This window comes from Muscardinus avellanarius (genome assembly GCF_963383645.1).
Source record: "Muscardinus avellanarius genome assembly, chromosome: X".
Lineage (NCBI taxonomy): Eukaryota > Metazoa > Chordata > Mammalia > Rodentia > Gliridae > Muscardinus > Muscardinus avellanarius.
The window spans coordinates 43219347-43241934 of record NC_137792.1 but is presented as its reverse complement, the minus strand read 5'-3'; the positions used below and the strand labels follow the sequence as shown (position 1 = coordinate 43241934).

General features: G+C 44.4%; 1 protein-coding gene across 1 annotated transcript in view; it reads left to right on the top strand.

Moving 5' to 3' along the window:
- Positions 1 to 1691: 1691 nt before the first annotated feature.
- SHROOM4 (shroom family member 4) overlaps positions 1692 to 22588 on the top strand; it is a gene marked incomplete at both ends in the record, with an annotated part of 253060 nt that continues 232163 nt past the window's right edge. Inside the window, one exon of the mRNA XM_080719379.1 lies at positions 1692 to 1808. Coding sequence (XP_080575505.1) covers positions 1692 to 1808 — 117 coding nt within the window. The remainder of the gene's footprint in view (positions 1809 to 22588) is intronic.

The following is a 22588-nucleotide window of genomic DNA, read 5'->3' as shown; positions in this document are numbered from 1 at the left end:
TGGTGGCGCATGCTTATAATCCCCGTGCTTGGGAGGCAGAGACAGGAGGATTGTGCTGGTTCGAAGGCGGCCTCGCTGGCTTAAGAGACCCTGTTTCCAAATAAAAATATAAAATAGGTCTGGGAGTGAAGCCTGGAGGTAGAAGGGTTTTCAGGAACCCCAGTACCACCAAAACAAAACAAAACAAAACAAAACAAAAAAAACCTCAGGACCTGCTGGGTGTAGTAGCACACACCTGTAATCCCAGTACTTAGGAGGCTGAGACAGGAGGACAGTAAATTTGAAGACAGCCTCAGCAATATAGTGAGACTCTCAGCAACCTAGTGCTATCATTTCAAGATAAAAAAAAATTAAAGGGCTAGGGGTGAAACTCGGAGTTAGAATGCCCCTGGGTTCCATTCCTAGTAAAATAAACAAACAAAAAACAAAAACAACAAAGTTTACTGACCACATGAAAACACTAGAAGGTAGATAACATGCCCAGGCCAGAGCTGAGGCCTTAGCATCAGACTGAGTAACAAATTCGCTTCCCTGGACTGTTCAGCTGTTTTTTTTTTTTTTTTTTTTTTTTTTTTTTTTTTTTTTTTTTTTTCTGTTCTAAAGGTCCAGCTGAGAAACAATGGGCCAGAGCAGAACAGATAATCAGAGATGTTTTAGACCCTGCCTAAAAGCTAATTCGTCCTAAAGACACAATATTATATAAATTGGCCAGATTAACAATGGACTGTCTTTCCTGTAGGTTTGTTTGAAGACAATAAGGCCAGTCATATAGTTTGCTGATTCCTGGCTTGGTCATCTCAGTAGGGCAAGTGCCAGGCTGTGCCAGGAGCTCCAGATGCCTGGAACTTACAGGAGCACACTGCTACCCATAGAGGCCCGCCAGCACATAGCTAGGGTGCGGCTGAGCCCGGGCAGGGGGCATCCTCAAAGTACTCCTTTATTTAAACTATGCCCCCGGGCAATGTTTCATAATGACCCCACACACCTAGCACATACACACAGAGCAGCCTACACAAATAGCCCCACTGTGCTCTCTGGACTGCTTGCTTTACTTTCCACCCTTTAGGCAAGGTCCGCAAATTAGCAGCAGCCTTGTAACCCTCCCAGGACCCGGTTCTCGGGACCTTTAGAAGAAAAAAGCTGCCACGGAAACAAGAACAGGCTAATAAGGAAACCAGCGTTGCTGCCCACTCGGCCACGCGGGCCGTCCACACTAACGACTTTCACCTCCCCTTGCCTCGGCTGGCTGGAGGGGCGGGGAGCCCAGCAGTAAAGAGGAGGACCGAAGAGGGGGCCTGCTTGAATGAAACAATGTAACAATTGATGTGAGGCCTCGCCTCGCTCCCACTCCCCAGCGATCCCATAGGCGAGGTCCGAGGTCCTGTCCCTCCCCATTGCTCAGTTTTCTTGTCCATTACGCGCTATCCCTCCGCCTCTCCTTCTTTCTTTTCTTTTCTTTCTTCTTTTTTCTCCCTTCTCCTTTACCCCCCTCTCTCCCCCTCTCTGCAGCTCCGTGTCATTTCCTCCTTGCGCTCGCTCGCTGCCCGAGCGTCTCCAGCCGGGAGAGTAGGCGGAGCAGGGCGGTGCGGGGCGGTGTAGAGCTGGAGGGAGATGGTGGCGGAGCTGCTGGGGGCGGAGGCAACGTAGCCCCCACGGAAAAGGAGCCCGGCGGCGCCTGAGCCGAGCCGAGGATGGAGAACCGGCCTGGGTCCTTCCAGTACGTCCCTGTGCAGCTGCAAGGGGGAGCGCCCTGGGGCTTCACCCTTAAGGGGGGTTTGGAACACTGCGAGCCGCTCACAGTGTCCAAGGTAAGAACTGGCGGCTCTGTCCCGGCGGCTGCCGACTTTGAATGGGCAAGCGGGTGTGCAGGCTGGAGCAGGACGGGGGCCTCCGATCCATGGTGAAACCTGGCCCGGGCTGGGAGTGGAAGCCCCCCTGAGGGGCATGAACTGCACTAAGGGGGATTACCACCAGCCCAGGCACAGACATCCTCTCAGGGTGGCCTGGAGCACTGGAGGAGATCGCGGCTGGCCCCTGGCTAGAGTCTTGCGTGCAGACACACTCAGGAGGGCGCCAGGATAGCCTGTGCTCCCCCACGTCGGGGAGGCTACTCCCCTCAGTTTGAGCTGAAGGAAGTGGAAGCTCTTGGAGATTTCTCTTCAGAGGCCCCTGCGCCCTCGCGGGACAGAGAGGGGCTGAAGGCATAGCAAAGCGCCTTGGCAGCTCTGGGCTCCCTCGCTAGCCCTCCTGCTGGGGCAGGTTGCAGGGCTAGGGGCTGGTGTGGGAACGGAGTTGAGGAATCGATGGCTTTCGTCTGCCCAGCTTCCCACAGCCAGACGCGCGCACATCCATTCAGCCTTGGGGCGTTGCTGCTGAGGCGGCTTCGCTTGGCCTTTCTCTCCCTCCCGAGTCCTGTCCCAAGCGCCGGCGAGATTTCCTGCACGTTGAGAAGTGTGGAGGAAAACTTTTGCGCCATGGAGCGCAGCTGGGCTGAAGCTGCCGCCGGCTGCCGCCAGGGTTTGTTTGTTTTAGGAGGCTGTGATCTGCTGCAAGCCAAGTCCTGAGTACTTGGGAACCCCCAAAGCGAGCTGCCCGAGGAGTGAGAATGGGGGCTGCTGGGGCTGTTACAGGGAAGAGTGACTTGTAGGACGACTCACCTTGAGGCACCACACTGCCAAGCAAGCGACTTCCTGAACTTTATCCCATTCTTTCTTGTTGTTTTGCTTTCTCTTACATACTCAGATCTCTTAAATACTTCAAGAGCTCCCCCTTCCAAGCCCCATCAATGCAGTCCAGTCGAGATCCTAGGTTCTAGGGGATGATAGAAAGATGTGACTTCTCAGCAGAGAAAAATGTCACTTGTTTGGGAATGTTGCTCATGTCTCAGCAAGAGTTCTGCGAATACCCCCTCAACACACATACATACACACCCACACACTATAACCCACTTCTGTCGCTTTGCTTTGGAGCTCCTGGTTAACTTGTGTGGGGGTCCTTTGCCCTGGAGTGTGGCCCTGGGGGTGTACCAATCATTTGAAGCAGTCAGAGGTATGCGGAGGCAAAAATCTGGGGGGGGGGCTTGGCAGGCCCCCTGGATGTTTAGACTTCCCAAATCAGCCCAGATATTCATTCAGTGCTCTTCTCTTATACTGATCATGTATTTCTAACTAGCCTGAGACAAATGCCTTTGTCATTCACTGTAGCACCCCTTTCAAAGGCACTCTCCCCTCATCCTTCTCTGGAGCAGTACTTTTTATATAAACAAAAACACTTCCAAACAACCCTTTCGGGGAGAGGAATCCTAAGCTTCAGGAATTTCTTCTGATCAAACTCCTGCTCTCCCCTCTCTTTCTACCAAGGTCACTATGGGATGTACAGCCTTCCATGGTCTGACAGTTCCTCCCTTTCTTTTCCTCCCCAAGCCGCCCACTGATTTTCCACCCTGAGCCTAGACAACCTGCCTTGCCCAGGGATAACCCAATGTGAAAGGCACTCCAGAGAGTACTCTCTGCTGTGGTCCCACATTATTTTGTGAGCCCACAGGAGCATGGTAGGGGGTGTTGCTAAGTATGGGGCAGCCAGCAATTTGTGGTCTGGCTGGGGGATTATTTGAGGATAGATGAGGGTTTCCTTGGCCAAGCTGTTGAGGAAGTGTGTTGAGAGGCAGGGTGCTTTTTAATGATTCCTTTTCTGCTGAGTGTACAGTTGACTTCTATTATATCAAGGCTCATTGTTAAATGCATTTGAATACTCAGGGGGTAAACTCAGTTCTCCCCTTCTTCCCAAATAGCCTGGCCCCTTACAGGGAAAGCCAACTATAACCAACCCTAACATTATATAAAAGGGGTAAAATATTTTTTCAGTGCAATGGCTGCCTGTATTCTTGTTCTTGGCAAGACACTCTTCAGCATATTTCATTAATCCCCTTTTCATTTCTCTACCTTCCTTTTGCTTCCTTTTATGCTTCAGAACAATACAGCATTCTCCCTGCAAAAAGCTTTCTTAGTATGCACACATTGATAGAGATGGGCTGGAAGGAATAGAAATAGAACTGAATTGGCCCATTGAAAACTTGGGTTCTAATCCTTGCTCTGACATTCTAGTTCTGAAGTTCTTGGCAGACCACTTGCCTTCCCTGGGCTTAGGCGTCCCCAAATCTAAATTGAAGTTCACGTGGGTAGCCTCTAAATGACACTGTGCCTGAATAATAGTCAAACTTTTGAGCAAGTTCTGGCCTTTCCCCCCAAAAAATAGCATTGCAGATTTAGAAAATGACTTTGTTTCATTTACATACAGTATTACTAGTTATAGTTAGCTTCTACACCCTTTTTTCATTTTGAGGTGGTCAGGGAAGGTTGGCGAGAAATTGATGGGAAAACAGGTTGGGATGCATTCAATGGTTCACCTAGGCCTATCATATAGAGAATGGCTGCCTCCAGGCCCACTTATATTCTACAGCTTGGAATCTCTTGATTCTTTCGGTGGTGCTGAAGTTTTGTAAGGGAGTTTAGGGCAATAACTTTTACAGATACATCCAGTCTTATCAGCCTCCCACCCCAGTGACATTTTCTATGGTTCCTAAATAGGTAAAGACTGAGATGTGAGTATATGCTAATGGAGTTTGAGCTCAGGGAGGAGGGAGGACTATTTTGGTGACTCCAGATCACATGGGTCAGGCAGAGACAGAAGACGCAATAACCATGGTACAAATGGCCCCCATTTGCCTTTGGTATCATGGGAAACAACCAAAGTGAATTGGGTGTGGGCTAGTGTGTCATACCTCATGGAGGTATCTTGTGGAACAGGTAGAGACATCTGGAGAGTAGGGGAATTTGAGAAAAGATGATTAGTAGGAGAAGGAATGGAGTGTGTCTGACTCATAATTGTCATGGGAGAACATTTGCACCAGAAACTGATCAGGTTGGGGAATTCATCAATTCCTATTAGCTCCTATGATTTCGCTCGAGGTGGGCGATCCAGATGCCTGACAATCAAGTGGTAAAGAAAGAGGAAATGCTAAAAAAAAATACTATTGAATACCTAGGCCCAGTGGCACATGCCTATAATCCTAGTACTTGGGAGGCTGAGACAAGAGGATTCCGGGTTTATGGCCTGTCGAATAGCCAAGCCCATTGGCATACACCTGTAATCCCAGCTACACAGGTGGTTGAGGCAGGATTGCAGGTTTGAGGCCAGCCTCTGCAATTTAGCAAGATCTTGTTTCAAAATAAATTTTTAAAAAAGGCTGGAGACATGACTCTGTGGTAGAGCACTTGGCCTAGTATGTTTGAGGCCCGGGTTTAATCCCCAGCACTGCCAAAAATAAAACAAAACTCACAAATTTTACCAAATGTTAAGTGACGGGTTATGATTTTTTTCACAAGTACTGGTTTTTCTAGTGAGATCATGATAACAACTACAAGAAACATGACCCACAAGGGAATTGGGCACATGACCTTGGCATTACTAATTCCTTAGTTTAGCATCTTATACTGCCTCATTAGTCCAGAGGGCCTGTCTGGATGAAATGGAGATTCTCTTCTAATCAGATGTGTTTGTTTTGTTATCTAGGGGACCTTCTCTACATTGCAGACAGTTGTCCATGAAGTTGACTCCCTGTGTTGGAAACACAGATCTTTTCTGGGGGATAAGTTAACTTGGCAAGCATCTGGCACCAATGATTCTGCATCATACAGGGCACCTTAGAGGCATTTGCGATTCAGGGGGTATCTACCTGTGATGTGTGTAAGAGAAAGTGTGAGAAAGAGAGACGGAGAGACAGACAGATTAGTTGAACTGTAGCATGAGGTTCCTAGGTTCACTTCAAAGTCTTGGAAATGTTCCTTGAGATTGACTGAGGGTAGTGAAAAGAAGGTGTGGGAATTCAAGGAAAGGAAAGAAGAGGACAATAGGACAGGGCAGAAGATCGGCTCACCCTACATATTTACCTTTTTCCTGGTTTATTTTCAGTAGCAGTCTCCATCTGGCACAGTGAAGCCAGTACGAACAATTACTGCCCTGGGGAAAATGGGGGTGGGGGTGGGAGATTAGACAAAAATTTTCTTGTGGGATAAATTTAGCTGTGATTTTTAACAAAGTTGACCCTGAGTTTGTCTCCAGTGGTCATGGAGGAGCTCATTCCCTTCTGATCCTGCCCATTTCCTTGCTGGAACATTTTGTTGGATACAGAGATAGTCATATATGGTCTGTGACAGCACCTGGGAAGCCTTAGCTATGTGTCACAGGCCAGGCCTGGTACTCACAAAGAAACTTTCATGGCGTATTCTTCTTAGAAGCTTATCCCAGCCCAGGTATTTACATGAATCCCCTCCTTATTTTTGTGTCTAGAATCAGCAATGATGTCTACTGCCTCAGTTGCCTAGCTACTGCCTCCTCCCAGAAAGCAGAGGGCATCTGGGGTCATGGGATAGGAATGCACCCAGAGAGATGCACAGACTATGGGAGGGAGGTGGAGTAGGAAGGCTGAGTGGTATGTCTGGCTAACCCTTTGGGTGCATTGCATGTTAGGCCTTGCTGGGCTATCATACATGATATACCTGGTACCTTGTTGACATCTACACCTTTGCTCCCTGAAGTGCAAAAGACCAAGCATGTTATAGAGGGGTTTCCTGCTCCAGAACCTCAAAGAAAATAATTCAATTCCAGCTAGAAGACACTTGAGCATTGTCCCAGAAAGAAAAATTAAAATGTTTTCCCCTTTTGCTTTTCTCAACCCATTCCCCTGGAGTTTTTTTTTTTTTTTTTTTTTTTTTTTGGTGGTACTGGGGTTCCTGGAAGCCCTTCTACCTCCGGGCTACACTCCCAGACCTATTTTTACATTTTATATTTGGAAACAGGGTCTCCTAAGCGAGCGCTCGCGGCTGGCTTCGAACCTGCGCGATCCTCCTGTCTCTGCCTCCCAAGCGCGGGGATTACAAGCGTGCGCCACCACGCCCGGCCAGTTTTTTTTTTTTTTAAAGAAAAAAGACACACTTAGTGTCTTGGTGGTTATGAAGTGACTGGAAGGAACATCATGGTTTTTATAGTCAGTATTTTTTAGAATCAGGGAGGAAAAGATGCTGAGCCATCTCTGAAAAGTTAATAAAGAACAGCAGAGATTACAGAAAAGGCTGATCTCCCTATCCAACTCCCAGCCCCAAACACCAAAGGGCAGACTTAACTCAGGGCTGCTGGTTCAATGCTGTTCTTGGTGGAAAACTAGAATCACAGGACCTGAGAGAGGGGAGAGCTTTGGGGAAATCTCCTACCTTTAGAACAATGTAAGATACCTCCTTTGTAGTGGCCTTGAGCTTGTTCCGCAACTGTCACCCAAGAGCCCATTCCTTTCAAAGCCTGTCCATTTCACTGCTGGGAGGTTTGGGCTATAGGTAGGTAGCTATTGCTTATGAACTGCCCTCATTCTCTTATCATCCATGGGCCCAAAATCTGCTTTCTGAAACAACACAGAACAAAGATGCTTTCTCTGTTTTAGGATAGTCCTTTGGAGAACTAAAAGCAAAAATGATGTCCTCTTGTCTCACTTTCTAGGCTTAAGAGTTCCAGCTCCTTCAACTGTGACTTATGGGGTCTGGGATTTAGTCTCCACTTCTATTTCCTCCTACTACTTTGGATTCACTCCAGTGTATACATCTTTCTCTTAAGTTATGAAGCCCAGAACAAAAGAGAATATAAGGAGAGCGACCAAACTTGAATGAGACCAACTGACCTGCCCTCCCTTTCTTTTTACTCCCTCCCTCCCTCCCTCCCTCCCTCCTTTTCTTCCTTCCTTCCTTCCTTCCTTCCTCCCTTCTTACTTCCCTTTCTACCTTTCTTTCTTCCCTTCCCTTTTCTTTCTTCCTTCTTTCCTTCCCTCCTAAGGACTGAATTCAGGGCCTTGTGCATGCTAAGCAATCACTTCAGTATAAATATAGCCGAATACCCCTTTGGCTCTTTCTGGTGGCCATGTGTCAAGCTAAACCTTCTGGCGGAACTACCTGTGCTGCTGCTAAGCCACACTTGCCTGAGGTCTCTGTGGAAGCCTCAGGGACAGCCACAATAATAGCTTTGTGAGGGACACATTTCATCTCCTACTATTTATTTAGAATTGTCCTGCCCCTAGCCCAGGGAAGCCTTGAGAAAGGCATTTTAGGGGAGATGAGAGAGAAGACATAAGCCTTGACTTCAAGGAGCATATATGTTTATATAAAGAGGTTATTAAGTTACAGGGGAGGAATTTGTATAATAGAAGAAGGAAGTGGCATTTAATGAATAGTGTCAAAGTCAGAATCCCAGATCTTTTTATTTTCTTTTTACCTCTCTGAACTTAATTTTCCCCTTCTGGGAAAAATAGTTGTCTCCAAGATTGAAAATGCTAACCATATGTGACATATAAGCACTCTCCAAACTGCAGAGTCCCTGTGTAGGAATTTGGAGACAGCAATCTCTGTCCCCATGCCTTTCCAGATATCTCTCTCTGCACACTGTCACTGGTACTGATTAAAGGTTCCTGCAATCCTAGGTTTTGGGTGTCTTTGGTCTGGATCTAGAATATTCACCAGGGTCACTTCTGCTGGAGATTTTATATCCTCAGCCTTGTACGCTCATGTCATCTAGATTGGCTCCATAATTTGCCTATTGTGAACTGTGCTGCTATAAACATGGATGGTATGCATTTATCACTATCGTATTCTGACTTTAATTCTTTTGGGAAGATATTGAGGAGTGGCAAAGCTAGTTCATATCATAGTTTTCATTCCTAGGCCTTTGAGGAACCTCCACATTGATCCCCATAGCAGCTGTACTAATTTGCAATCCCAGCAACAGTATATAAGGGTTCCTGTTTCCTCACACCTTCACCAGTATTTATTATTTTTTGTATTCTTGATGATTGCCATTTCTAAACTGCAGTTAGATGGAATCTGTGTTGTTTTGATTTGCATTTCCCTGATTGATAACTATGTTGAACATCTTTTTTCTATATTTATTGTCCATTTGTATTTCTTCTTTTGACAAGTGTCTACTCAGTTCAGTGGACCATTTTTATTGGTTTTCAGTGTTTGTTTTTAAATTTTTTATATATTCTAGATATTAGCCCTCTATCAGGGAAGTAGCTGACAAGATTTCTCTCCTATTCTGTAGGCTTTCTTTGGACTCTTAGTTGTTTGCTTTAATACACAGAAGATATCAGTTTTATTTCCTGAGCTCTGGAGGGATCTTATTGAGAAAGTCTCTGCCAGTGCCTTTGTGTTAGAGAGTTGGTTCAATGGTCTCTTCTTGTAATTGCAAAGTTTTGGTTCTATTTTCCAAGTCTTTGATCCATCCTGAGTTGACTCTTGTGTAGGACGAGAGATAGAAATCTGAGTTCACTCTACATATGGATATCCAGCTTTCCCAGCACCACTTGCTGAAAAGGCTGTTTTTCTCTAGTGTATGTTTTGGCTCTTTGATGAAAATCAACTGGCTATAAGTGTGATGATTAACTGTATCTTCTGTTCCACCAGTCTATGTGTCTGTTTTTGTGCCAATAGCATGCTGGTTTTGTTAAAGCTCTGCAGCAGAAGTTGAAGTCAGGGACTGTGATACCTTCAGCAGATACATGACAATCTGTAGTGGTAAGGTTCTGAACAATTCTGGAGAGGTTTATTTAATGCATAGTGTACAACTGATGAAATTACCCAACCTAACCATCATTTATAATATCCTATCTGCAGGAAATGGCATTCAAATCTCCAAGCTGCTTATTTACAGAACATATTCTTAGAAAGCCCTCCATTCATAAGTTAAGAACCACAAATGTTATGTTTTACATCATCAGAATGAGTTTGGGATTCCTACTACTCTCAGTGCCCAAAAATATTCATATCTTTGATGTTAGAACCCGATATGTATGTACAATTACATTTTCAGTGGAAACCAAACTCCAGGTTTCCCTGAGAGGTATCTTTTCATCAGCACGTGACACTTTATTTTTCAGTTTTCCAGGTTTTTTATTCAGAATTTTTTCTTTTTTATTGGTGCATTGTAGTAATATATTTTTAAAAAATATTTTATTGATGCATTGTAGTCATACATCTTAATGGAGTACAATATGGTAGACACATACATGCTCACATCACTCATTTAGCCCTTCCCCCATTCCCACCCAATTCCCTCCCTCCCCCTCCTCCCTTCTCATGTTTGGCTTAGTGATTGATATGTTTGTGAATGTACACTTTTTTATTAGTTGTTACTGAGATCGCTTTAACTTAACTTCTATATTGCCAAATATTTTTTCTGGTGATTGCTGATCTCCTCCCTTCAGACAGACTTCAGATAAGCCATTGATAAACAAGTTGAGATGTACAGGGCACTGTGGCACACACCTGTAATTCCAGCACTTGAGAGTCTGAGATAGGAGGATCACAAGTTCAAGGCCAGCCTTAGCAACATAGTGAGGCCCTTAGTACCTTGGTGTAAAGGTTTGGATTCAGCATATCCCCCCTACCACTCACAGAAACAAGGTAGCAATATTGGAAACCGGCCTTGGTTGCTAGGCAGGGGTCCCAGGGATGTGACCTTGGGAATTCTTTGAGGTTCTCTCCTCCTCTTGCTCTCTCTGCTTCCTGTCTTCACAATGGCAGAACTGATCTTTGTGCTCTTTCTCTCTTTCCCTGCTTCCTGCTTCCATGCCTCCAGCTCTGCAGACCCTGACTTTATGTGGACAGAACTCCCAAATCTCTAAAATCTAAGCAAATAAATCTCCCTTCTTCTAAACTGTGTCATCATTCTGGATTATATCAGTGAGAATGTTGACCAAGCTACCTCATAAGACTTTGTTTCCAAATAAATAATAAAACAGAGCTGGGGGCATAGCCCAGTGTCTGTCTGTCTATCTGCCCTGCCACACACACACACACACACACACACACACACACACACACACACGTTGAGATACAATTTATTCTGGCTACATATTATGTTCCAAAGACTGGGATGGGGTTGAAGATTGTCCCCTTAAAATTCTTAGCCCCATCCAGTGTAACCAGGCCAAGTGGAAAGATTGCCATGTGTGTTTATGTTGCAAGGACTGATCTATCCTCCCTCACAGCATGCTGGCATGTTTATTTGGGCACATATCCACCTTTTCTGGGCACTGAAGTGGCAGAGCTCAAGATGACTTGGTCTCTCAATGTGACCTGTAACCCCTCCCCTTTGCCTTTACCTCCACGCCCTCCTCTTTCAGTTGAATTCTGCCTTATAGCAACAGAGACACATTTTCCACGCATCTTTCATGTCCAGTCTTGGCTGCCCAGCCCCCACCCACCAGCATTAGTTGCTTGAGGCCTACATTTTGGACTATCTCATTCAAATAAATACCCAGTGCCTCTTTGTTCATTCATTGGTCACCCTGCTTTCTGTCCAAAGCTCAGCTCTTTTTTTTCTTCTTTGGTCACAGTGGGCCCTTCAAGTCTGTTGTACCAGCTTTGTCCTTCTTGGCCTGGCCAGGCTTCCTGTGGAGGGGGGAGACACTCCCAGAGGTGAGGTTAATATATTTGAAAACTCTCAGCAAGCAGGTTATGGTGACCCATGCTTGTAATCCCAGGACATGGGAGGCTGAGACAGAAGGATGTTAGGTTTGAGGCCAGCCTCAGCAAATTAGTGAGAACCTATTTCAGAATAAAAAATAAAAAGAGCTGGGGTGTAGCTCAGAGGTAGAATGTCCTTAGTTTCAACCCCCAGTGCCCAAAACAAAACAAAACAACAATAACAAAACTCTTAACAGGTTTTGGCAGAATCAAAGGGAAGTTTTCTTGCACCTCATCTCAATCCTGTTGCAGTGAAGGACAGGATCTTTGTCACCTGACATTCCTTGCAGACGCCTGTCAGTTTGCTGAGTAATCTTGGCATGATGTTTTCTTTACCTCTCTGTCCACTCCTGTTTCTTTCTAGACCTTTCTTTTTTTTCTTTTCCTTTTTTTTTTTTTTTTTTTTTTTGGTGGTACTGGAGATGGAACCCAGAAGCTTTCTACTTCCGGGCTATGCTCCCAGACCTATTTTATATTTTATTTGGAAACAGGGTCTCACTTAGTTGCTGAGAGCCTCACTCAGTAGCTGAGGCTGGCTTCAAACCTGTGCAATCCTCCTGTCTCAGCCTCCCAAGCGCGGATATTACAAGCGTGCACCACCACGCCTGGCTAGACCTTTCTTTAGGGCAAGTTTCTGCTGTATTGACAGGCCCCAAGGAATTTTTGCTTGTTCTGGGAAGTGGGAAGTGCATAGGCCGACTGAAAGTTGTTGGTTCTCATTGTGTATTTTGCTTTTCTCCACACCGCTGCTTCCTATCTTCCAGAAGTGACTGCTTCCTGGTATGTTCTCAGGCATGGCATGGTCTGTTAACTTTCACTCAGGTCTTTTAATGTTACATCTACGAGGAATGCGGGAGGTGGGACTCATTTGACAGGATCAAGGGTTAAGCGGAGTGACAAGAAGACCCTTGGAGATAACTTCTGGCCACCACCCTAATGACACTCAACAGATTCCTAGCTCTATGGTCTTTTTTCTTCCTGAGCCTCTCGCAGGGAGATTTTGACTGGTTTTCCTAGGCTGCCTTTCACGGTCTATCAGAAACTGATTTTGCTTTTGAGGGAGGGGGATGAAGGTGAGATGAGGTATGGCGAGAAGTAAAGCTGGTTTGACTAGTTATTCTGGAAAGGGGTTAGAGGCTCATGGCTACAGCCCCATCTTTGCTTAGGAGAGGATGACAAGTTAAGGCCTTGCCTTTGTTGGGATGTCTTGCTGTTTTCTATTTCTTTTTGTTTGGGTTTGCTTTAAAGTAAAATCCTCCCTGAAAACTTCTACAGGTAGGCAGCTCTTAATGGCATCTTATCTTCTGGTAGAGGGTGAGTGATGACATCTTGGAGCCCCAGGGGGTGAGGAAGGATCAGGCCTGACTCCTGTGTTCTTTGGAGGAATTGACTGAGACTATAGGGCTCTCCAGAATGTCAATTGGAGATTCAGAAGGATCAAGACAATAGGCTGAAAAGTGGAATTTCTAGGTCTTTACTGATTATAGGCCAACTAGTTTGGGTTGGACCTCAGAAATCTCTTATTTTTTCTTTTCCTGGAACTGGGGATGGAACACAGGGGCATTCTACCTCTGAACTCCACCCACAGCCCTATTTTTTTCTTTATTTGGAAACAGGATATCACTGAGTTGCAAAGGGCCTCACTAAGGAGCTGAGGCTGTCCTCGAACTGCGATCCTACTGTCTCAGCTTCTCAAATGCTGGGATTACAATCATGTGCCACCATGCCTGGCTCTCAGAAAACTCTTGAACCCAGAAGGTGGTCAGGGCCTAGACATGGTGGTAGTGGGAGAGGTAGTGGACCTGCTCGGTGACAAATACTACAGCATCTATATGTTATACATATGTTCTCATTTAACTTTTTCAGTAACTCTTCAAGGTAGACATTGGTGTTCTCGATGTACACATAATGATGTCCTAGATGTACAGATAAAGGGACTGAAGCTTGGGAAAAAATTTTTTTTTTGGTGGTACTGGGGTTCCTGGAAGCCCTTCTACCTCCGGGCTACACTCCCAGACCCATTTTATATTTTTGAAACAGGGTCTCTTATGCCAGCACGGCTGGCTTCGAACCTTCGTGATCCTCCTGTCTCCACCTCCCAAGCGTGGGGATTATAAGCGTGCGCCACCACGCCCGGCCTTGGGAAAATTTAAGTGACAGACTCTTAAGTTAAATCATGCAGTTAAGTGGGAGAGCTAGAATTCTAATTAATTAATTAATGTGTGTGTGTGTGTGTGTGTGTGTGTGTGTGTGTGTGTGTCTGTGTGTTGATGGGATGGTACCCAGGGCCTTTCACATGCTAGGCAAGTGCTCTGTCACTGAGCTCCATCCCTGGCATTTGAATTTATGACACTCTGACTCCAAGTTCCTTTTACAATACCATGTTTACCATGGGTTAAGGAAAGAGAACTGGAGGGGGAGAAAGGGAATGAGACAAAATTAATGAAGAACCTAATATTTTTGGCTTTTATCAGTGCATTGCAATTTGACACCATAATGAGGTTCTACGTGATTTAGACATCCATGCACACAGCACTTGGTGTGGTTCCCGCCGCATCCCACTCTGATCCCCTTCCTCCCTTCTTAGTCATGTTAGGGAAATAGGTAGTGATACCTTCACATATGAAATTAGTATCATTTGATCTACTTCCTTCCTCAGTCCTCCTTTATTCCCTTTCCACCTCCTTCCCCCAAACTTCTACTATTCTACCGGTCTCTCCTCATTGATCTAAAGCCCCTTCTGTCTCATATCTAATATTACCAATACTTGTTCCTCAGAGGTTGGGGTCAAAGGAAGATATTTGTTTTAATTCTCAAATCAGGGTAAGAGAACTGGGCTACATTTCAGAAGACCTAAAGTGGTTCGTTGTTGTTGCTGTTTTGCAGTGCTAGGGGTGGAATCCAGGGCCTCACAACTTGCTAAGCATGAGCAACACCCCAACCTCAGAAGACCTAAAATTTAACTCTGCCACTCAAGTTATGTGTGAAATTAGGCATAGTGCCACATGTTTGTAATCCCAGTACTTGGGAAGCGGAGACCAGAGGAATGCAGGTTCAAGGACAGCTTCAGCATTTGAGAACTTCAGCAACCTAGTAAGACCCTGTTTCAAAAAATAAAATAGGGCTGAGGATGTAGCTCAGAGGTAGAATTGTACTGGGTTCAATCTATAGTGTCAAATTGAAAAAAAATTTAAATTAAAGTTCTGGGTACAACTCAGAGGTTTAAAATAAAAAAGTATTCACAGGTGCCCTTGCAAAATAGAACTTCTCTTAAGAAAATTCTGAACGTAAGCCAGCATGGTGCATGCTTGTAATCCCAGCATTTGAGAGGCTGAGACAGTAGAATCATGGTTTTTGGACAGCCTCAGCTACTTAATGAGGCCCTTTACAACTCAGTCAGATCCTATTTCAAAATAAAGAATAAAAGATAGGGCTGGGGGTATAGCTTGGAGGTAGAATGCCCAGGTTCAATTCTTAGTACTGCAAAAAAAAAAAGAAAGAAAGAAAAGAAAAAGAATATTCTGAACTTAAAAAATGAAGTGGTTGAAGTTATAGGTCCATAGGGAGTTGTGTGAAATGGCAGGACACCTCCAGTGTGATGCCTATAGCTGCTAGAAGCGGGAAGGTCAGGCATGATTTCTGGCTAATGTCCAAACAACTAGCACTTTGAAAGGCTATGATAAACTTTGTTTGGCTATGCTAAGAGTTCTCAATTAAGTCTCTAATCAATCAATCAATCAATCAATTAATCAACCAAGCAGTCAACACATATTTGTTGAGCACTTTGTAAAGTGACTAATTCTAAAGTATTAAAGAGATGGCCACCATAGAAGACCCGGACTTGGATTTGCAAAGAGTTGACAGTTTTGTTAAAGAGTGGCATTTTCCACAAGCCCAGAGAACAAAAAGCTTTTACTTGCTAACACCAAGGGATAAACTCTAAAAAGAATATCTATTCAGTGGAACAAGATTTCACTGGGGGTTTGATGTGGTTAGGACCTTTTGGAAAAAGGAAGAAGAAATGGAGCTGAGCCTAAGGGATCCATGAGTCTAGGTAGGTTGGAGAGGAAGAAGGGAAATCCTTCCACTGAATCTAAGCACTGCATATTCTAAAGACCCAGAAGGGAGTCTGAGGCTAATTTGTTCATCCTACTCTCAGCTGTCCTACTCTCAGCGTAAGGGCAGATTATGTGTTGTTGGTTCATTTATTCACTTATTAATTAATTCATTAAATTTTATTGAAGCCAGACATGGTAGGGCATGTCTGTAATCTTAGTACTTAGAAAACTGAGACAGAAGGATCACAGGATCAAGGACAGCCAGACAACTCAGTGAGACCATGCTGCAAAATAAAAATATAATACAACTGGTGATGTAGCTCAGTGGTAGAATGCCCCTGGGTACCATCCCCAGTACCACACACCAAAAACTTGATGGAATGTCTGTTCTAGGAGCTAAGCTCTTCTTTCTATGGCCTATCAAACCAGCACATAGCTCCATAGATTTTGCTTTGGTCTGTTTTCTAACCAATACTTTTATAGTATGTGTGCTGGGTCAGGCACTGGTTTACTAGCTTAATACATATTAACTCATTTATTGATCCCATTTTAATGATGAGAGAATAGGGAGATTAGATAATGTCTCCAGTGTCATCTGGCTTGTGTGGCTGGATGAATAAGTGACTCAATGGAGACCTATGTAATTATTGTAGAATAATGAAGTTGAATGGATTTGTAGCCACAAGGAGGACACAGAAAGCTGAGCTATGAAATGAATGCAGGTAGGAAGTAGGCAATGTTTTTACTGCTTAGGGAATTAACATACTAAAAATAAAGTACCCATCGCAGTACCAGTCACACTTTTTGTATGAGAAAAGACCTGAGCTGAACAGTAGATAAGAAAGGACAGTTTGAAGGAATCATTCATCTCGGCAATGTGCAGCCTTGTTATCCATTAGTGAGTCACCAGGGATTAACGATAATACATACTATTGAAGAAATGAAGAGGCCAAGTGTGGTGGTGCATGGCTATAATCCAGTACTTGAAAGGCTGGGACAGGATGATCACAGGTTCAAAGCTAGCCAGCATGCAATAATTTAGGGGGATCCTGTTGGTTGTTTGGTTGGTTGGTAGTGAGAAGCTCAGAGGCATTCTACCCCTGAGCTACACCCCCAGTCTTATTTTATTTTGAAACACACTCTTGCTGAGTCACTGAGGGTCTAACTAGGTTATGATCTTCCCATCTCAGCTTCCCAAGAATTGGGATTACAGGCATATGCCACCACACCTGTTGAGGAAATTGTTTCAAAATAAAAAATCCAAAAAAATGTGCATAGCTCAGAGGTAGAATGCCCTGCATTCAATCCCCAGTACCCACCCCCATCCCATGAAAAGATAGAAGAAAAAAGAATGAAAGAAATGAAGACACAGAGAAGTGGGAATCAGAGATAAAGCAAATATTTCTAATCCAGAAAGGTCTGAGTGATGATGGGGATTGGGAAGGGGAATTTGTTTTAGTTCAGTTTTGGACTGAGGCACCAGTAAAATAATCAAGCTAAGTAGTCCCTTAGGCAGTTGGGGTGGGAAGAGAGGGTTTGTTTATGTTTGTTTACTTAAGGACACTGATCAGTTAAAACAACAAGTCATTATTTTAGGAACATAAAGGGCAACACACACAATTTACTAATCTATTGATTGTTGTGGAAATTAGTTAATTGCCAGACAATCACATGCCCCCAAGACACGGGGGAAACAGGTCTGCTTTGTTATTTAATGAGCCATCTTGGCCACAGCTTTGTCTTGCGATCTCCTCCAATCTTCTGGGATGCTTAGTCCACAGAGGTGTTGTTAGCTGGGTTCTTTCTGTGTGTCTCAGAACTCCCAAGGGATTGGAAAGTGTGTGTGTGGGGGGGAGGGGAATCAATCAAACAAACAAAAAATAGAAGAAACTGTCAAAATGCCAAATTCAAGACTGAAATGTTAAAATGGTTTGAGGCTGTTAAAAACCATCCGTTCACTTGCCAAGATGTTTAAGGATTGTTTTCTCTCTATGAAAAACAAAATGTGGTGGCTTCATGAGGCAAACCTCAAACCACTTTAGTTTCAAGTCTGGCTTGCATTTTCATTGTTAGAAGTTTTATACTCTCTACAGAATGAAGTACTATTAGTCTGTGACTATAGGCCTCAATGTTTCTACAGTAGGAATAGCTCTTAAAGGCAAACTCCCTTCCCCCCTTATTTTGGAACTGGGGATTGAACCCAGGGGCATTTGACCTCTGGCCTACATCCCAGCCCCTTTTATTTTTATTTTTTTTTAAATTTTGAAACAGAATCTCACTTAAGTTGCTGAGGGTCTTACTAAGTTGCTGAGGCTGGGCTCAAACCTGAGCTCCTCCTGTCTCAGCCTCCTAAGTAAGCGGCGTTACAGATGTATATCACCATGCCAGACTAAAAGTGACATTTTAGAAAACATTGTTCACTTTAATCCCAGTATGGAAGGCTGAGACAGGAAGAAAGTAGGTTTGAGACCAACCTTGGCAATTTGACGAGCCTCTTAGCAACCTAGCCAGACTGTTTCCAAATAAAAAATAAAGTAGGGTGGGGGGTTAAGCTCAGAGTTAGAATGCCCCTGGGTTCCAGTCCTCAATACACACACACACACACACACACACACACACACACACACACACGTATTAATCAACTTGTAAGTGTACTTATATTGCCTTGCATGGTATTCTCTCACTACACAAAAACAATGAGAAAATGGGGATTTATTTTGTAGATTAATTTTACTGAAAATCTGTCCAGAAAACATCACTTTATTATTGAGACTTTTACAAGTTCAGTAATTATCTGACCCAAATTCTAGTGCTACTATTCTTTATACTTAATGAAGTTCCCTGGAAAGGTTTGCTTTGTGTGCAGATCGGCCTGCCATTACAAAGGCCAGTAATACATTCTTCTGCCTCCCATCCTTCTTGAATTGGCTTTCTGGATCCATAACTTCTCTTATACAATATAACCCGATTCTCTGGTGGGCGAGGAACTGAAATTCAGAATGCCATAAAAAAGCTTGTGTTATGGAACTTCGTTTAAATTCACTCCCTGCTTCCTTTGGAGCCTTCTTGCTATAAGGCTAATGGGTACACAGTTCTTTACCTAGATCCCTCTTTGACTAGGCGAAATAGCTTGTAGTTTATATTTGAAGTTGATTTGAATATCTAGCTGCTGGGGATTTCTGTAGAAAAAGATTGCTTGGAGCACTCTGGTTTTTATAAGAGCCAGCTTGCTAACTTCTCTGTGTTGCATGAACCCTGGGTAGGAGGGTGATAACTATCCCCCTCTGGATGTAAAGGGCTCAATGTGTAATTTTCATGTTTTTCCTGTGCCTTTGGCTGGAGAAATGCGCAGTGTTCTGAAACCTGCCCAGGCCCTGCACATAGTGTATCTGTTTAAGGAAGGTTTTGGCTCCTAGCCCTTCTCAGCTGCATTAGGGTTCGGGTTACATCCCTCTCCCCTTCCAGCCACTAATAAAAGCCAAAAGAATTAAGGATCAGGGAGAGTTAATTCCCACTGCTAAGACCCAGGTGGGGCCTTTCCATCTCCCAGGCCCTAGGTTGGAGCCCTAATTTAAGGCTGAACCCTAGTCTAAGCCTGTAAAGTGACAGTGATCCGGAACAGGCCCCAGAAAAGCCCTTGACAGTCAGATTTTGCCCTATGTTGGCACTTTTCCTTCTCTTCTGTCTTACTCTCTTTTCCCCTCTTGCTTACTTAGGATGGTAGAAGAGACCAGTGACCCGAGAGACCAACCCAACTGATGCTATTGCCACGATGGAAAAAATGCATGTTACTTCCTTTCACATAAACTGGGAGAGTCACAGAAAGCTTCTCCTTTTTATTTTTTAAAAATTCCCTGACCCAGCTGGGTGGCATGGTGCACAGCTGTAATCCCAGTACTTGGGAGGCTGAGATATGAAGATTGCAGGTTTGAGGCCAGCCAGCTTGAGCAATTTAGCTATACCCTGTTTCAAAATTTAAAAAAGTTAAAAGTTAAAAAGGGCTGGAAGTGCAGCTCAGAAATAGAATGCCCTGGGTTGAATCTTCAGTACCAAAAAAAAAAAAAAAAAAAAAAAAAAAAAAAACCCTGACCCAATGTCAGTACAACATTAGGAGTCTCATTCAGAATAAAAATGTCATTGATATCTCTCCCAAATGCAAAAGAGATGCATAGTAATGAGCTCTGAGCTGGTGAGCTCAAATGGGAAAGGGCAGCTTTGAAGGAGGATCTGGGATAGCAAGAAACCTCCTTCTGGAACAACCACACAACTGTAGTCGCCTCCTCAGTGGCTTCCCCTCCCTTTGATCATTGCCTCCCCCCAAAATTATTTAATGGTTCCCTGATGGCTGCAGAACAGAGCCCAAACTACTTTAGCCTGGCGTTACAGACCATTCTCCATCTGGCCCTGCCCTTCCTTTCCAGCACGTCTTCCATGTCCCAGGTTTTCTCACTGCTCCTCAAACTCACCTGGAAAATTCTAGCTTCTCATTTTCCCATCCTGAATCTCCTTTGAGTGGTTGGTCTTCACATCACATTCTTGGAAGACCTTCACCTTCTCTTTTCTCTTGGGCCTCATTTCAGGCCTAGCTTGAGCCTCTAACACCTCAGACTGCTCCCTGTGGAAGTGAGCCACTCCCTCTTTGGAATGCTGAAATTCCAACTTTCCAGCAGCTATCCATCCTTGGGTCTTTTGGCTGCTTCACACTTGGCTTGCTGGACAATGACCATATCCTCTGTATCTCCAGCATTCTCAGCACAGAGTCAACTCTCTAGAATGATTGCTAGTTGCAAGGATCTGTAGAACGAGTCAAACAAACATTTGGCATTAGATAATTGGTAATCTCCTCCTTTTCCATTCCCACCCCCAGATTGGTAAAGAGGATATGCCTTGAATGTCTGGATAAGGTGGTGATTACAGGTAGTGGTTCACTTCTATAAGCATAGTACTCAGGAGGCTAAGATAGGAATAGTTCAGGTTTGAGGCCAGTCACAGAAACTTAGTGAGGCCCTCTGTAACTTCGTGAAACCCTGTTTCAAAATAAAATATGGCTGGGGATTTCTACCTAAGGAGGTAGAATGCTCCTGGGCTCAATTCCCAGTACCATACTCCTCCAAAAAAATAAAGATCTGGATACTCTAGCCAAGTTCTTCCTCCCCCCTATCTTTGTGTGAGTCTTGAACGGCGTGCCCACATGTGAGCTAGAGACAGAGGGAAGCCAGAAAAGATAATGGTGGTGAGTGGAAGTAGAGAGGGATCCCAGATAAAACTCTGGATGAGAAGGGGGATGGTGGAGTGGAGAATGGGGGTGGTTACCTGCTTCTTCGCAGGCTGCCTTGCTGCTACAGCTAGTGTGTGTGATCTTTGTTCCCCAGGCTTGCATATGGGAGAGGCTGCTGGCAGATGATTACCGCACTCCCCATGCTGTTGGGAAGCATTGCTTTGAGACTCTTAAAACAACAGCCACCCTACTTGTTGCTATGTGTTCAGGCTGGGTGTAGTGTGAGCCTTGGGCCTGATTCAAGTGTTTCACAGCTTCGACTGAAAGCTGGTGGCATTGAGTGAATACGTGTGTGTGTGTGCACACACAAGTGTGTGTTTTCACTTTTTGCTTAAGCAAGCTCTAACGTGTTTTTGTCTGACTGGCCTTAGATGTGAGTCACTGTCTGGTATTTATACCTAATGCCTCAAGTGTCCTCATTATTTTGACCATGACATTCCTGTTCTCACTTATTTGACTCAAGGCTGAGAATGCCCAGAAGGGCTAAAAGGGACTGATGGACCGAGTTCTTTTTCCTAATCAGGTCTCATCTCATTGGTGGCAGACTGGCTCTATGCTAGTCAGTTAGGTTATGTCACAGCATGAAAGGGAACAAACAGGTCGAGATTCAGTGTTGAAATTCACAAGTGGTAGTGCAGTGACAGATTGAAAGACACACTCTGGAGGCCTGAGTTTGCTCCTGCTCCGTCTGTGGCTAGAGAGTTTGACTTACTGGAATGAACTTTTGGAACACACCTGGAAAAGAACCCTAGCAAAAGATCATCCTTACCAAGTTCACGTGAGTATTAAAGTACAAACAATCCAGCCAGGTGAGGTGGTGCACAACTGTAGTCTCAATACTTGGGAGGCTGGTTGAGACAGGAGGATCACAGGTTTGAGGCCAGCCTCAGCAAATTTGTGAGGCCCTGTTTTAAAATAAGACATAAAAACTGCTGGGGGTGTAGCTCGGAGTTAGAATGCCTCTGGGTTCAGTCCTCAGTACAAAAAGAAAAGAATTTACAAACAATCCAGCCTAAGAGACTCTTAAAGAGAAGATGGTTTGGACTTTGCAGGCATTAATGGGAGAGGCAGAGAATGTTGGCTGCTTCTTACCGCTGCTTCTATTAAAATCCTTCCAACTTTTAAAAGTTTGTCCTAGAGGCATACTCCTGAGGGGGTGGGAATGGTAAACCCCATTAAGGGGACTGGTGTTATCAAAGGGACAAAGCCTGAGATAGGAAGGATGTGGCTAGCTAGCCTGGTCATTTGGAGGCCAGGCAGCCAGTAAATCATTTGAGAAGGAATTAAAGGTTCAAAGGGCAGGAGAGAATTCTTTGGGTGACCTCATAGGTGCTTGAAAAATCAAAGGGAGAGCTGATGTGCTTTTATGTTTGTAAGGGGCAAGGGAATGGGAATGTGTGATAGGAAATTGGCATTGCTGCTTTCTGGGGATGATCAAAGTCACCATGAATTAAATGCTTATTATGTACTTGGAATTTTGCATGCATAATCTCTAATCTTCTCATTATTACTGTAAAATCAATGGTCATATCCTCTTTTACAGATGAAAAAAGTGAGGTTCAGAAAGGCAAAGTAATGTTCTTGAAGTAATAGAGCCAGTAAATGGAACTAGGATTTGTACCCAGCTCTATGAGACTCCCAATTCCACACTTATCCCACTTAGACCTTGGGATTTATTTCAAAGATTT